At 42.5% G+C, this 17,447-nt stretch overlaps 1 protein-coding gene across 2 annotated transcripts in view; it reads right to left on the bottom strand.

The window, feature by feature from the left end:
* Window positions 1–966: 966 nt before the first annotated feature.
* LOC311128359 (AF4/FMR2 family member 1-like) overlaps window positions 967–17,447 on the bottom strand; it is a 73,937-nt gene continuing 57,456 nt past the window's right edge. The window contains exons 13-19 of one of the 2 annotated variants that reach the window (XM_084160472.1): window positions 11,128–11,191; window positions 10,861–10,997; window positions 5,669–5,740; window positions 5,375–5,468; window positions 5,073–5,119; window positions 1,409–1,635; window positions 967–1,170 (exon numbers count right to left, since the gene is read on the bottom strand). In XM_084160472.1, coding sequence (XP_084016598.1) covers window positions 1,046–1,170; window positions 1,409–1,635; window positions 5,073–5,119; window positions 5,375–5,468; window positions 5,669–5,740; window positions 10,861–10,997; window positions 11,128–11,191 — 766 coding nt within the window. In that variant the 3' untranslated portion in view covers window positions 967–1,045. Of the gene's footprint in view, window positions 1,171–1,408; window positions 1,639–5,072; window positions 5,120–5,374; window positions 5,469–5,668; window positions 5,741–10,860; window positions 10,998–11,127; window positions 11,192–17,447 lie in introns of both variants that reach the window. The other variant, XM_084160471.1, reaches the window with a different exon arrangement.

Raw genomic sequence — 17,447 nt, forward strand, 5'->3', positions numbered from 1 at the left:
AATCCATTTTAGAATAAGGCTGTAACGTAACAAAATGTGGAAAATGTTAAGGGGTCTGAATACTTTCCGAATGCACTGAATTTCTGTTATGACTTAATTAACATAGTGGACCGATAGATTCCGGTAGATTCCACCTCCTTCTAGAATAATAATAAACATAAATCTTCACAAAAAGTGTCAAGGGCCATCTTGTGCCATCCTAGAATACGGATGTCCATTTTTCTGGGCAAAACCACTTTAAAATACTTTATGGGAGAGCAGAAATACTCGTTATATTCTGCAGGAGTTAACCAATATTATTATTACTATTATAATAGATGGGTCTGGGATGGATGGATACCTTTAGTTCGATAGGCCTTTTCAGTTGGGTGAAGTAAATATTTTCCATGACACCACTTTTGATCAAACCATTTTTTTTACTGAAACAATATATTAATAGTAATATTGATAATAATAAAGATAATAAGGCTAATAAATAAGCTTTTTGTCATCACTGCTTTGTATTACCACGGGAGAAGGGTGGGAGGTATATTTGACCCCTCCCAAAAGTCGGTTCTTCAGCCAACCATCCCACTGTCTAACCCCCAGGACAGCCAGAACCCAGAGGGGTGGCCAGGCCACAGTCAGCTGGCTGTGTGACCAGTTGTTCAGAAAGGGAGAGTCTCATTCAGCTCACTACTGCTCTAGCAGGCCCTGCTGCCTCCAGAGATCCAGAGGTGGATGTGATAGTTATTTTGTTAATGGACCCATCCATGTAACCAACAGAGGACGAGGACCCGGAAGTGTGTGTGTGACACAGTGTCTCTGTGAACTTTCAGTTTCATAAGTAGTTGGGGAAAATGAAATAAAAGGTGACTTGGTATCCATGTGAACAACTTGTAGAGGGACTTGGGATCCTGCTTTCATCTGATGGCCCGTCAATAAATAAAGCCAAATAGGATGTCCTGGACAGGGTTATCCAGGGCTGGGCAGGGACAGGGCTGGGTACTGTAGGCAGGACTAAGCAGGGCTGTGTAGTGTTGGGTGGGGTGGGGTTGAGAAATGGTCACTGTGTCTCGTGGGTGTCCAGTCGGAGCCACTGCAGTCCCTGCCGTGTGTGACGCACCAGAGAGCTCATGGTGGAGGTCAGGCTCAACTGGCCCAGAGCTGAGTCCAGCTCAGACAACAAACCTAGAGACACACACAAAAAGGAGAAGAAAAGAGGCAGGATCAGTCAATGCCAACATTAGACAGAGTAGCAGGAAAGAAATGCTCACATGAATATTACTACAACTGTCCACATCGCCAGTATTTTTCCCCAGTCATCATGACCTCTAGTGGTGATCTATAGAACTATAAAGAATCTGTTCAGGTGTAATAATATCCCTGTGTAAGACTTTATTTAACCCTCCCCTCTGCTCCTCCTTACCACTGCCTCTGTGTGCCAGCTCGTCAGCCTGCTCCCAGATGTCGTGAGCGCTCAGGAAGAGTGCTGTGATGTTGACGTAGGACGATGCCACCTGCTGGATGACCTGGGGAATGGCCACGGTGGTCACATTGCCCATCCCTACCACACTGCTGTGGTTGGAGCCTGGCCCAGAGCTGGCTGTGCTGGCAGGAGAAGGCATGGGAGACATGGGGGATGGGGTGCCCGTGCTTCTGGGAAAGAGAGGGGCATGAGTTTGTGGGGGGGGGGCATTTATCATATCAGATGAGACTGAGCACGATGACTTCCAACAGTATATTTACACTTTTTAATAAGTGGGTTAAATGAGATATATATTAGTGTTAATCAATCAAATGTTACTTATAAAGCCTTTTTTATATATGCAGTTGTCAAAGTGCTCTTGATTGATTCCCCAGTGGGTGAAAACGCGCTTTGGTGATGAAATTGAAATTGAGACAAATATGATTCTTTATGTTCTGAATCATTCAGTGGGGTCTTTCTCTAACATATCATTAACATTATATCCAAAAAGTCAGATTTTGTAACCTAATAAGCACCGAGCTCTGTTGACAGAGCGGTGCCGCTTTCTCGCAGCATTCTTTGAGCATTTGACATGTTGTGGTGGTCGTCTGCAAAGTTGTTTCCACGGAGCTGAAATAAATGTAAAAGGCTTTGAAAATAAAAAGCTTGCTCCGTTGACATTTCACAGAGATATGCTTGTTTTGTCACTTGAATAATGTTTACATACTGTTTTACCCACTTCATATGTATACTGAACAAAAATATAAAACCCAACATGCAACAATTTCAAAGATTTTACTGAATTACAGTTCATATAAAGGAAATCAGTCAATTGAAAAAAATGCATTAGGTCCTAATCTATGGATTTCACATGACTGGGAATACAGATATGCATCTGTTGGTCACAGATACCTTAAGAAAAGTTAGGTGTGTGGATCAGAAAACCAGTCAGTAAGTATCTGGTGTGACCAACATTTGCATCATGCAGCGCGAATCATCCCTTTCACATAGAGTTGATCAAGCTGTTGATTGTGGCCTGTGGAATGTTGTCCCACTCCTATTCAATGGCTGTGCGAAGTTGCTGGATATTGGTGAGAACTGGAACAAGCAGTTGTACACTTCGATCCAGAGCATCCCAAACATGTTCAATGGGTGACATGTCTGAGTATGCAGGCCATGGAAGAACTGGGACATTTTCAGCTTTGTATCAGAAGATTCAATTCTCTGACAATAGCTCTGGTGGACATTCCTGCAGTCAACATGCCAATTGTACACTCCCCCAAAACCTGAGACACCTGTGGCATTGTGTTGTGTGACAAAACTGCACATTTTAGAGTGGCCTTTTATTGTCCACAGCACAAGGTGAAGCTGTGACCATGCTGTTTAATCAGCTTCTTGCCACACCTGTCAGCTGGATGGATTATCTTGGCAAAGGAGAAATGCTCACTAACAAGGATGTAAAAACATGTGTGCACAATTTTAGAGAAATAAGCTTTTTGTGCATATGGAACATTTCTGGGATCTTTTATTTAAGCTCATGAAACATGGGACCAACTGTTGCGTTTATATTTTTGTATTCTAGTCTAGGCTCATCCTATATAACTACTGCTGTACACACCTTTTCTATTCATACACAAAATTATATAAACCCCTTGACTTTTTCCACTTTGTTGTGTTACATACTGAATTAAAAATGGATTAAATGTAGATTTTGTTTCACTGATCTATAGAAAATACCCCATAATGCCAAAGTGGAATTTTGGTTTTAGAATTTTTTACAAATTAATTCAAAATGAAAAGATTAAATATCTTGAGTGAATAAGTATTCAACCCCTTCGTTATGGCAAGCCTAAATAAGTTCAGGAGTAGAAATGTGCTTTCAGATCACATAAGACGCATGGATTCACTCTGTGTGCAATAATAGTGGTTAACGTGATCTTTGAATTACTACTAAGATTGTACCCCACACATACAATTATGTGAACAGTCCCTCAGTCGAGTACTGAATTTCAAGCAAAAAGACCAGGGAGGTTTTCCAATGCCTCGCAAAGGGCCCCGATTGGTAGATGGGTAACAATAAACAAAAAGCTGACACTGAACATACCTTTAAGCATGGTAAAGTTATTAATTAGGCTTTGGATGGTGTATCATTACACCCAGTCACTGCAAAGATACAGGTGTCCTTCCTAACTCTGTTGCCAGTGTGGAAGGGAATCGCTCAGGGATTTCACCATGAGGCCAATGGTGATTTTAAAATAGTTACAGAGTTTAATGGCTGTGATAGGAGAAAGCTGAGGATGGATCAACAACATTGTAGTTACTCCACAATACTCACTTAAATGACAGAGTGAGAAGAAGGAAGCCTTCACAGAATACAAATATTCCAAAACATGCATCCTGTTTGCAACAAGACGCTAAAGTAATACTGCTAAAAAAATGTGGCAAAGAAACTAACTTTTAATGTTTGGGGCAAATCCAACTTTATGTCCTGAATACAAAGCGTTATGTTTGGGGGAAATCCAACACAACACATCACTTAGTACTACTCTTCAGATTTTCAAGCATGGTGGGGGCTGCATCATGTTATGTGTATGCTTGTCATCGGCAAGGACTGGGGAGTTTTTCAAGATAGAAAGAAACAGAATGGAGCTAAGCATAGGCAAAATCTTAGAGGAAAGCCTGGTTCAGTCTGCTTTCAAACAGACACTGGGAGACACATTCACCTTTCAGCAGGACAATAACCTAAAACACAAGGCCAAATTTACACTAGAGTTGATTACCAAGAGAACACTGAATTATCCTAAATGGCCTAGTTACAGTTTTGACTTAAATCTGCTTGAAACTCTTTGGCAAGACTTGAAAATTAATCACAATCTTTCTTCCACTTTAACATGAGAATATTGTGTGTAGATCGTTGACAAAAATGACAATTAAATCCATTTTAATACCACTTTGTAACAACAAAATGTGGAAAAAGTAATGGGGTGTGAATACTTTCAGAAGCCATTGTATATATTTATATTCCAGACTGACATTGCTAGTTCTTTTTTTCTTTAAATGTTTGGGATTTGTGTGTATTGTTAGGTATTACTGCACTGTTGGAGCTAGAAACATAAGCATTTCTGCAAAATATGTGTACGCAACTAATAATATATTCAAAAAAATAACAGGAATTCCGCATTAATATGAAAAGGGTATACTAAAATGTGAAAATACTACATGTCATGTCTCAAAATCTAGCATCTCTATATTGTTTTATGTCCTCTGGGTTAGAGAAGAAAGTTGCTGATTTTTTACCACTTTTCTTTCTCTGGCCTCCATTGTTTTAGTCACCCTAATTTTAGCCATCCTACAAAGGGTAAAAACGCCAATAACTTTTGAACAGATTATGATATAGACATGAGGTTTGGACTATGGTTTTCTTAGAGGAGTATCGACACAATTACAATATTATTTTACCCATTGGTCAAAAGATGCGTTTTTGATTGGACACTATGAGAGAAATAGTTTGTACAGGAAATCAAGCTATAACTCTAATCATTCTGACTAAATGCTAAAGCAGGAGACAGGACACACAATAAAGGGAAAAGGCTGAGCAGAGGACAAACACTAGGTAATTACTTACTTTGAGACACATGGGGAGGGAGCCAGGGCTGCAGACTTGGAGGAGCTCTGAAAAAGAGAATGTAAGATCCATTTCAGTCAAACTAATTTGCTATTTAACCATGTCTCTACACACATTGACAATTTCATATTCATTTGAATTTACACACAAACATACCTTTTGATTACTCAATAATAATCCAAGTACTCAACTAGTTGTGTGCTCAGAACCTCGATGCCATTTATTTTCCAGTGAATGCGTGTACACTACACACACAAAGACATGCAGAAACAAAGGACCAACACGTGAAACTAGAAGCCTACCTTGAAATGATCTGTGAGGGTCCTTGAATACTTAAGCGCTGCTTCTCTTTTGTAGCGAAACATGGCCATCTGTAGAAGAGACTGGCACCTCATACTGTCCGACAGACAATAACAACAAGGTTACATTCTCATAATCCTCTGCAGGAATACTTCATTTCACTGACTTCTGAGGTAAAATGGATTCAATGTGCCACTACTTTACATTGATGTTACATTTAACAGAACTATAGTAAACTATTGTGTGGTGTAGCAGGGTATACATTACATATAGTAGGGTCCTGGTTATCTAGTTACCATAAAATTGTAAAATCCTTGTCTGTAACAGGGGCCGAGGGGTCCACAGAACCCTTCAGTTTCAGTATGAACCTGAAAGAGTAGAGGTGGCATTTAAGAAACACAACTAGAAAAAGCACATGAAACACAAAGCAAATGTGAGTTTCACATCCTGTCCTAGACCACACATCCAAATTGTGTTATGACAATCAAAAGGGGAGGGTAGAGTAAGTACTTCATAGAGTGAGTCCTTAATAATTATTTCATACATTTTTGGGTCACACTTTATTTGGATAGTCCGGATTTTCCATCTATTGATGCTCTACAGATGGTCATACTATCAACAAACTATCTGTTGATAAGCCACTGCTTGCTAAGGTTATGGTTAGGTATAGAATAAGAGATAGGATAAGGGTTAAGGTTAGGGTTAGAGCTAGGGTTAGTAGATAGTTGAAATGTTACTGATAGCTTGCTGCAATTCTACACATTAACCATAGGGTAGAGACAAATGTTTACTACAAGTTTAGATAGCTGGCCGCCAGACAAACTTACCAATCTAAAAATGTTTAGCTGACATTGGCTAATTGAGTGACTGTTAGTGACTGACATAACAATAGAAAAACTGCTGATGCACAACCAATTTTCGAAAAAGTACCTTGTGTATTCTATTATATTAACTCAACAGTAAGTTGAGATACCGAACGAGTAAATACATATATACACATCCACATACAGTGAGGGAAAAAAGTATTTGATCCCCTGCTGATTTTGTACGTTTGCCCACTGACAAAGACATGATCAGTCTATAATTTTAATGGTAGGTTTATTTGAACAGTGAGAGACAGAATAACAACAACAAAATCCAGAAAAACGCATGTCAAAAATGTTATCAATTGATTTGCATTTTAATGAGGGAAATAAGTATTTGACCCCTCTACAAAACATGACTTAGTACTTGGTGGCAAAACCCTTGTTGGCAATCACAGAGGTCAGACGTTTCTTGTAGTTGGCCACCAGGTTTGCACACATCTCAGGAGGGATTTTGTCCCACTCCTCTTTGCAGAGCTTCTCCAAGTCATTAAGGTTTCGAGGCTGATGTTTGGCAACTCGAACCTTCAGCTCCCTCCACAGATTTTCTATGGGATTAAGGTCTGGAGACTGGCTAGGCCACTCCAGGACCTTAATGTGCTTCTTCTTGAGCCACTCCTTTGTTGCCTTGGCCGTGTGTTTTGGGTCATTGTCATGCTGGAATACCCATCCACGACACATTTTCAATGCCCTGGCTGAGGGAAGGAGGTTCTCACCCAAGATTTGACGGTACATGGCCCCGTCCATCGACCCTTTGATGCGGTGAAGTTGTCCTGTCCCCTTAGCAGAAAAACACCCCCAAAGCATAATGTTTCCACCTCCATGTTTGACGGTGGGGATGGTGTTCTTGGAGTCATAGGCAGCATTCCTCCTCCTCCAAACACGGCGAGTTGAGTTGATGCCAAAGAGCTCCATTTTGGTCTCATCTGACCACAACACTTTCACCCAGTTCTCCTCTGAATCATTCAGATGTTAATTGGCAAACTTCAGACGGGCATGTATATGTGCTTTCTTGAGCAGGGGGACCTTGCGGGCGCTGCAGGATTTCAGTCCTTCACGGCGTAGTGTGTTACCAATTGTTTTCTTGGTGACTATGACCCAGCTGCCTTGAGATCATTGACAAGATCCTCCCGTGTAGTTCTGGGATGAATCCTCACCGTTCTCATGATCATTGCAACTCCACGAGGTGAGATCTTGCATGGAGCCCCAGGCCGAGGGAGATTGACAGTTCTTTTGGGTTTCTTCCATTTGCGAATAATCGCACCAACTGTTGTCACCTTCTCACCAAGCTGCTTGCCGATGGTCTTGTAGCCCATTCCAGCCTTGTGTAGGTCTACAATCTTGTCCCTGACATCCTTGGAGAGCTCTTTTGTCTTGGCCATGGTGGAGAGTTTGGAATATGATTGATTGATTGCTTCTGTGGACAGGTGTATTTTATACAGGTAACAAACTGAGATTAGGAGTACTCCCTTTAAGAGTGTGCTCCTAATCTCAGCTCGTTACATGTATAAAAGACACCTGGGAGCCAGAACTCTTTCTGATTGAGAGGGGGTCAAATACTTATTTCCCTCATTAAAATGCAAATCAATTTATAACATTATTGACATGCGTTTTTCTGGATTTTGTTGTTGTTATTCTGTCTCTCACTGTTCAAATAAACCTACCATTAAAATTATAGACTGATCATTTCTTTGTCAGTGGGAAAACGTACAAAATCAGCAGTGGATCAAATACTTTTTTCCCATTAAAACTTGTTTTTCAACCACTCCACAAATTTCTTGTTAACAAACTATAGTTTTGGCAAGTCGGTCAGGACATCTACTTCGTGCATGACACAAGTAATTTTTCCAACAATTGTTTACAGACAGATTATTTCACTTAAAATAAACCTACCATTAAAATTATAGACTGATCATTTCTTTGTCAGTGGGCAAACGTACAAAATCAGCAGGGGATCAAATACTTTTTTCCCCTCAGTCACATATACACTACCGTTCAAAGTTTTGGGGTCACTTAGAAATGTCCTTGTTTTCGAACGAAAAGCAAATTTTTTGTCCATTAAAATAACATCAAATTGATCAGAAATACATTGTTAATGTTGTAAATGGCTATTGTAGCTGGAAACGGCTGATTTTTAATTGAATATCTACATAGGTGTACAGAGGCCCATTATCAGCAACCATCAGTCCTGTGTTCCAATGGCACGTTGTGTTTGCTAATCCAAGTTTATCATTTTAAAAGGCTAATTGATCATTAGAAAACCCTTTTGCAATTATGTTAGCACAGCTGAAAACTGTTGTGCTGATTAAAACTGGCCTTCTTGAGACTAGTTGAGTATCTGGAGCATCAGCAATTGTGGGTTCGATTACAGGCTCAAAATGGCCAGAAACAAAGAACTTTCTTCTGAAACTCGTCAGTCTATTCTTGTTCTGAGAAATGAAGGCTATTCCATGCGAGAAATTGGCAAGAAACTGAAGATCTCGTACAACGCTGTGTACTACTCCCTTCACAGGACAGCGCAAACTGGCTCTAACCAGAATAGAAAGAGGAGTGGGAAGCCCTGGTGCGCAACTGAGCAAGAGGACAAATACATTTGAGTGTCTAGTTTGAGAAACAGACGCCTCACAGGATCTCAACTGGCAGCTTCATTAAATAGTACCCACAAAACACCAGTCTCAACGTCAACAGTGAAGAGGCGACTCCGGGATGCTGACCTAGGCAGAGTTGCAAAGAAAAAGCCATATCTCAGACTGGCCAATAAAAATAAAAGATGGGCAAAAGAACACAGACATTGGACAGAGGATGATTGGAAAAAAGTGTTATGGACAGACAAATCGAAGTTTGACGTTTTCGGATCACAAAGAAGACGCAGACCAAATAAAAAGATGCTGGAGGAGTGCTTGATGCAATCTGTCAAGCATGGTGGAGGCAATGTGATTGTCTGGGGGTGATTTGGTGGTGGTAAAGTGGGAGATTTGTACAGGGTAAAAGGGATCTTGAAGAAGGAAGGCTATCACTCCATTTTGCAACTCCATGCCATACCCTGTGGACGGCACTTGATTGGAGCCAATTTCCTCTTACAACAGGACAATGACCCAAAGCACAGCTCCAAACTATGCAAGAACTATTTAGGGAAGAAGCAGTCAGCTGGTATTCTGTCTATAATGGAGTGGCCAGCAGTCACCGGATCTCAACCCTATTGAGCTGCTGTGGGAGCAGCTTGACCGTATGGTACGTAAGAAGTGCCCATCAAGCCAATCCAACTTGTGGGAGGTACTTCAGGAAGCATGGGGTGAAATCTCTTCAGATTATACATATACACGTATACATACATATACACACACACACACACATCCACATCCACATTTCCAAACACACACAGTGCCTTCAGAAGGCATTCACCCCTTTTGACTTTTTCACATTTTGTTGAGCTACAGCCTGAATTTAAAATGGATTAAATTGAGATTAAAAAACAAAAACAAAACATGTTTCCACTGTCATTATGGGTGTGTAGGTGGGTGAGAAAAAACAAACAATTTCATCCATTTTGAATTCAGGCTTGGGGGGGGGGGGGGGGGGGGGATTGATCCGAGGGCCGCATGCCAGTTGCCCATCCCTGCTGTAGAGCATCTACAGATGGACTACCCAAATAAAGTCTTACCCATTTTTGTTGATATTATTCTGTACTCTGTTCATAGCCTCAGTGCAAAGACTACTAACTACTAGGGATGGGCACGGTTATTCAAATATTTGAAAAGACGTTAGTATTCGAATACTTGTGAGTGCATTTCTTTTGGAGGAAAGAATTTGTAAGCCTAATTTAACAATGAAAAGGCTTTGTCTCAAATAAAATGATCTGTGACATTGCTACACACAAGGATATACCATGACATTTTTAATTCTTAATTTAATAAAACAAACTTTTGAATGTAGTTGATGTTGTGCGCCCCATTACAAGACGTACGTTACAGCCTACACAGGTTTCACGCTTGTTGGCATTACAGTCAGAGGCTCCTATGTGTAGCAATTTGAAGTGGGAGACCTCTAATGAAGGCAAAATGGAATTATAATTACTGAGTAGGCTGTTGTTTAATCTGAATGGCGTTGTTGTAGAAAAGTATCTATCTTTGCTTTATATCAATTTGATGCAGTAAAGACACGCACTGCCAGATGGGATGATAACCTATGGCATTTACAACTTTGTCTATCTAACTAGCACGAGTAAGTGGCAACTTTTTTTCACTCTCCCTCCTGTATCACACACACACCACTGGGCCCTGACAAGTCGCGCAGGCTGCACAGCAAACAAGTATAAACAAAGTTACAAAAAAAACATGTTTTACGACTATCCGGATATCCCAAAAAATGTATTGTTATTATTAAAATACTGAAAATATTTCAAATGCCCACCCCTACTCACTATAGCTAAGGAGCTATCCTTCTACCCCCCCCCAAAAAAAAAAAAAAAATAAATAAAAAATAAAAAATATTGAAAAGTGGTTAACCCACTGGCTATAGGGTGAATGCACCAATTTGTAAGTCGCTCTGGATAAGAGCGTCTGCTAAATGACCTAAATGTAATGTAAATGAGCTCTATCTAGTATATATTGTTTTGGGCTGCTTACCTTATCAGATCCAGAGTTTCAGCGAACATCGTATACGCCGACTTCGGGGTCTGGGGATCGGTTTCCATAGCGATGCCGCTCTCCACAAAGGACATGGCAGCATCTAAGTAGTTGAAAGCTTTGCACACCTTATCCGACTGGAGGAAACAAAAACACATAAACCTTGGTTTAGAATCCACTGAGCTCGTCCCTTATGAGAAAGAGAGTAAGTGAAAGAGAAAAATACTGAATTGAGAGAAAAAAGGGGAGTAAAAATAGGACTATTACCGTGGCATCTGCTTTGTGCTTGAGTTTTTTTGCTTCCTTCATATGATACTCCACTGGGTGTTGCCTGTGGGTGTAAGGAACAAAGTTATATATTACCCGCAACAACACCCCATAGAGATAAGGGAGAAATGGTCACTCATATACAGTGCCGTGAGAAAGGGGGGGGGGGCATTTGATTAATTGTTCAGCAGTCTTATGGCTTGGGGGTAGAAGCTGTTAAGGAGCCTTTTGGACCTAGACTTGGCGCTCCGGTACCGCTTGCCGTGCGGTAGCAGAAAGAACAGTCTACGTCTTGGGTGACTGGAGTCTTTGACAATTTTTTGGGCCTTCCTCTGACACCGCCTAGTATATACAGTGGGGGGAAAAAGTATTTAGTCAGCCACCAATTGTGCAAGTTCTCCCACTTAAAAAGATGAGAGAGGCCTGTAATTTTCATCATAGGTACACGTCAACTATGACAGACAAATTGAGAATTATTTTTCCAGAAAATCACATTGTAGGATTTTTTAATGAATTTATTTGCAAATTATGGTGGAAAATAAGTATTTGGTCAATAACAAAAGTTTCTCAATACTTTGTTATATACCCTTTGTTGGCAATGACACAGGTCAAACGTTTTCTGTAAGTCTTCACAAGGTTTTCACACACTGTTGCTGGTATTTTGGCCCATTCCTCCATGCAGATCTCCTCTAGAGCAGTGATGTTTTGGGGCTGTCACTGGGCAACACGGACTTTCAACTCCCTCCAAAGATTTTCTATAGGGTTAAGATCTGGAGACTGGCTAGGCCACCCCAGGACCTTGAAATGCTTCTTACGAAGCCACTCCTTCGTTGCCCGGGCGGTGTGTTTGGGATCATTGTCATGCTGAAAGACCCAGCCACGTTTCATCTTCAATGTCCTTGCTGATGGAAGGAGGTTTTCACTCAAAATCTCACGATACATGGCCCCATTCATTCTTTCCTTTACACGGATCAGTCGTCCTGGTCCCTTTGCAGAAAAACAGCCCCAAAGCATGATGTTTCCACCCCCATGCTTCACAGTAGGTATGGTGTTCTTTGGATGCAACTCAGCAATCTTTGTCCTCCAAACACGACGAGTTGAGTTTTTACCAAAAAGTTCTATTTTGGTTTCATCTGAACATATGACATTCTCCCAACCCTCTTCTGGATCATCCAAATGCACTCTAGCAAACTTCAGACGGGCCTGGACATGTACTGGCTTAAGCAGGGGGACACGTCTGGCACTGCAGGATTTGAGTCCCTGGCGGCGTAGTGTGTTACTGATGGTAGGCTTTGTTACTTTGGTTCCAGCTCTCTGCAGGTCATTCACTAGGTCCCCCCGTGTGGTTCTGGGATTTTTGCTCACCGTTCTTGTGATCATTTTGACCCCACGGGGTGAGATCTTGCGTGGAGCCCCAGATCGAGGGAGATTATCAGTGGTCTTGTATGTCTTCCATTTCCTAATAATTGCTCCCACAGTTGATTTCTTCAAACCAAGCTGCTTACCTATTGCAGATTCAGTCTTCCCAGCCTGGTGCTGGTCTACAATTTTGTTTCTGGTGTCCTTTGACAGCTCTTTGGTCTTGGCCATAGTGGAGTTTGGAGTGTGACTGTTTGAGGTTGTGGACAGGTGTCTTTTATACTGATAACAAGTTCAAAACAGGTGCCATTAATACAGGTAACGAGTGGAGGACAGAGGAGCCTCAAAGAAGAAGTTACAGGTCTGTGAGAGCCAGAAATCTTGCTTGTTTGTAGGTGACCAAATACTTATTTTCCACCATAATTTGCAAAAAATTCCATAAAAAATCCTACAATGTGATTTTCTGGATTTTTTTTCTCAATTTGTCTGTCATAGTTGACGTATACCTATGAGGAAAATTACAGGCCTCTCATCTTTTTAAGTGGGAGAACTTGCATAATTGGTGGCTGACTAAATACTTTTTTTCACCACTGTAGGTCCTGGATGGCAGGAAGCTTGGCCCCAGTGATGTACTGGGCTGTACGCACTACCCTCTGTAACGCCTTACGGTCGGATGCCGGGCATTTGCCACACCAGGCGGTGATGCAACCGGTCAGGATGCTCTCGATGGTGCAGCTGTAGAACGTTTTGAGGATCTGGGGACCCATGTCAAATATTTTCAGTCTCCTGAGGGGGAAAAGGTGTTTTTGTGCCCTCTTCAAGACTGTCTTGGCGTGTTTGGACCATGATTGTTTGTTGGTGATGTGGACACCGAGGACCTTGAAGCTCTCAGCCAGCTCCACTACAGCCCCACGCAGTCGTGGGTTAACAGGGAGTACAGGAGGGGACTACGTATGCACCCCTGAGGGGCCCCCGTGTTGAGGATCAGCATGGCAGATGTGTTGATGCCTACCCTTACCACCTGGGGGCGGCCCATCAGGAAGTCCAGGATCCATTTGCAGAGGGAAGTGTTTAGTCCCAGGGTACGTAGCTTAGTGATGAGCTTTGTGGGCACTATGGTGTTGAACGCTGAGCTGTAGTCAATGAACAGCATTCTCAAATAGGTGTTACTTTTGTCCAGGTGGGAAAGGGCAGTGTGGAGTGCGATTGACATTACGTCATCTGTGGATCTGTTGGGGCAGTATGCGAATTGGAGTGGGTCTTGGGTTTCCGGGATGATGGTGTTGATGTGAGCCATGACCAGCCTTTCAAAGCACTTCACGGTAGTCATTTAGGCAGGTTACCTTCGCTTTCTTGGGCACAGGGACTATGGTGGTCTGCTTGAAACATGTAGGTATTACAGACTCGGTCAGGGAGAGGTTGAAAATGTCAGTGAAGACACGTGCCAGTTGGTCTTGCTCACATTGGCTACGGAGAGCGTGATAACACAGTCGTCTGGAATAGCTGGTGCTCTCATGCATGCTTCAGTGTTGCTTGCCACGAAGCGAGCATAAATGGGATTTAGCTCGTCTGGTAGGCTCGCGTCACTGGGCAGCTCGCGGACCATTGTAGTCCGTAATAGTTTGCAAGCCCTGCCACATCTGACGAGCATCAGAGCTGGTGTAGTAGGATTCAATCTTAGTCCTTTATTGACGCTTTGCCTGTTTGATGGTTCATCTGAGGGCATAGCAGGATTTCTTATAATCATCCGGATTAGTGTCCCGCTCCTTGAAAGCGGCAGCTCTAGCCTTTAGCTCGGTGCGGTTGTTGCCTGTAATCCATGGCTTCTGGTTGGGATATGTACGTACGGTCACTGTGGGGACGACGTCGTCGATGCACTTATTGATGAAGCCGGTGACTGAGGTGGTATTCTCCTCAATGCCATTGGATGAATACCGGAACATATTCCAGTCTGTGCTAGCAAAACAGTCCTGTAGCGTAGCATCCACGTCATCTGACCACTTCCGTATTGAGCGAGTCACTGGTACTTCCTGCTTTAGTTTTTGCTTGTAAGCAGGAATCAGGAAGATAGAATTCTGGTCAGATTTGCCAAATGGAGGTCGAGGGAGAGCTTTGTGTATGGAGTAAAGGTGGTCTAGAGTTTTTTTCCCTCTGGTGTGACATGCTGGTAGAAATTAGGTAAAACGGATTTAAGTTTCCCTGCATTAAAGTCCCCGGCCACTAGGAGTGCCGCTTCTGGATGAGCATTTTCTTGTTTGCTAACGGACTTATATAGCCCGTTGAGTGCGGTCTTAGTGCCAGCATCGGTTTGTGGTGCTAAATAGATGGCTACGAAATATATAGATGAAAACTGTCTTGGTAGATAGTGTGGTCTACAGCTTATCATGAGGTACTCTACCTCAGGCGAGCAATACCTCGAGACTTCCTTAATATTAGACATCGCGCACCAGCTGTTATTACAAATAGACACACACCCCCACCCCTTTTCTAACCAGACGTAGCTGTTCTGTCCTGCCGATGCACGGAAAACCCAGCCAACTGTATATTATCAGTGTCGTCATTCAGCCACGACTCGGTGAAACATAAGATACTACAGTTTTTAATGTCCCGTTGGTAGGATAGTCTCGAAAGGAGATCATCCAGTTTATTCTCCAGTGATTGCACGTTGGCCAATAGAACAGATGGTAGAGGTGGGTTAACCACTCGCCGACTAATTCTCACAAGGCACCCCGATCTCCGCCCCCTGTATTTTCCGTCTTTTCTTCACGCGAATGACGGGGATTTGGGCCTGTTCTCGGAGAAACAGTATATCCTTTGCGTCGGACTCATTAAAGATAAAATCTTCATCCAGTTCGAGGTGAGTAATCGCTGTTCTGATATCCAGAAGCTATTTTCGGTCATAAGAGACGGTAGCAGCAAAATTCTGTTCAAAATAAGTTACAAACAATGCGAAAAAACACAAAATAGCACAGTTGGTTAGAAGCCAGTAAAACGGCATCCATCCCCTCCGGCGCCATTACTGGTGGTGGTAGTGTGATGGTTTGGGGATGCTTTGCTGCCTCAGGACCTGGACGACTTGCCTTAATAGAATGAACCATGAATTCTGCTCTGTATCAGAACATTCTACAGGAGAATGTCAGGCCATCTGTCTGTGAGCTGAAGCTGAAGCGCAGCTGGGTCATGCAGCAAGACAATGATCCAAAACACACAATCAAGTCTACATAAAATGGCTAAAAATAAGTTTTGGAATGGCCTAGTCAAAGTCCAGACCTAATCCCAATTGAGAAGTGGCAGGACTTGAAACAAGCAGTACATCCTTGAAAACCAACAAATGTCGCTGAGTTATAGCAGTTCTGCATGCAAGAGTGGGCCAAAATTCCTCCACAGCGAAGTGAGAGACTGATCAACAACTACAGGAAGCGTTTGGTTGGAGTCATTGCAGCTAAAGGTGGCACAACCAGATATTGAGTGTAAGAGGGCAATTACTTTTTCACACAGGGGCATTGGGTGTTGTATAACTTTGTTTATGAAATAAGTATGTAATTGTTGTGTTATTTGTTCAATCAGGTTCCCTTTATCTAATATTAGGTTTTGGTTGAATATCTGATAACATTGATAACAAAAGTAGAGAAAATTAGAAAGGGGGCAAATACTTTTTCACAGCACTGTATATATACAGTGGGGAGAACAAGTATTTGATACACTGCCGATTTTGCAGGTTTTCCTACTTACAAAGCATGTAGAGGTCTGTAATTTTTTATCATAGGTACACTTCAACTGTGAGAGACGGAATCTAAAACAAAAATCCAGAAAATCACATTGTATGATTTTTTAATAATTAATTTGCATTTTATTGCATGACATAAGTATTTGATACATCAGAAAAGCAGAACGTAATATTTGGTACAGAAACCTTTGTTTGCAATTACAGAGATCATACGTTTCCTGTAGGTCTTGACCAGGTTTGCACACACTGCAGCAGGGATTTTGGCCCACTCCTCCATACAGACCTTCTCCATATCCTTCAGATTTCGGGGCTGTCACTGGGCAATACGGACTTTCAGCTCCCTCCAAAGATTTTCTATTGGGTTCAGGTCTGGAGACTGGCTAGGCCACTCCAGGACCTTGAGATGCTTCTTACGGAGCCACTCCTTGGTTGCCCTGGCTGTGTGTTTCGGGTCGTTGTCATGCTGGAAGACCCAGCCACGACCCATCTTCAATGCTCTTACTGAGGGAAGGAGGTTGTTGGCCAAGATCTCGCGATACATGGACCCATCCATCCTCCCCTCAATACGGTGCATTCGTCCTGTCCCCTTTGCAGAAAAGCATCCCCAAAGAATGATATTTCCAACTCCATGCTTCACGGTTGGGATGGTGTTCTTGGGGTTGTACTCATCCTTCTTCTTCCTCCAAACACGGCGAGTGGAGTTTAGACCAAAAAGCTCAAATTTTTGTCACATCAGACCTCATGACCTTCTCCCATTCCTCCTCTGGATCATCCAGATGGTCATTGGCAAACTTCAGACGGGCCTGGACATGCGCTGGCTTGAGCAGGGGGACCTTGCGTGCGCTGCAGGATTTTAATCCATGACGGCGTAGTGTGTTACTAATGGTTTTCTTTGAGGCTGTGGTCCCAGCTTTCTTCAGGTCAATGACCAGGTCCTGCCGTGTAGTTCTGGGCTGATCCCTCACCTTCCTCATGATCATTGATGCCCCACGAGGTGAGATCTTGCATGGAGCCCCAGACCGAGGGTGATTGACCATCATCTTGAACTTCTTCCATTTTCTAATATTTGCGCCAACAGTTGTTGCCTTCTCACCAAGCTGCTTGCCTATTGTCCTGTAGCCCATCCCAGCCTTGTGCAGGTCTACACTTTTATCCCTGATGTCCTTACACAGCTCTCTGGTCTTGGCCATTGTGGAGAGGTTTGAGTCTGTTTGAATTCTTACTGGTTGGTAGG

The sequence above is a fragment of the Coregonus lavaretus genome (assembly GCF_964263955.1).
Source record: "Coregonus lavaretus genome assembly, chromosome: 4".
In the NCBI taxonomy this organism is placed as follows: Eukaryota; Metazoa; Chordata; class Actinopteri; order Salmoniformes; family Salmonidae; genus Coregonus; species Coregonus lavaretus.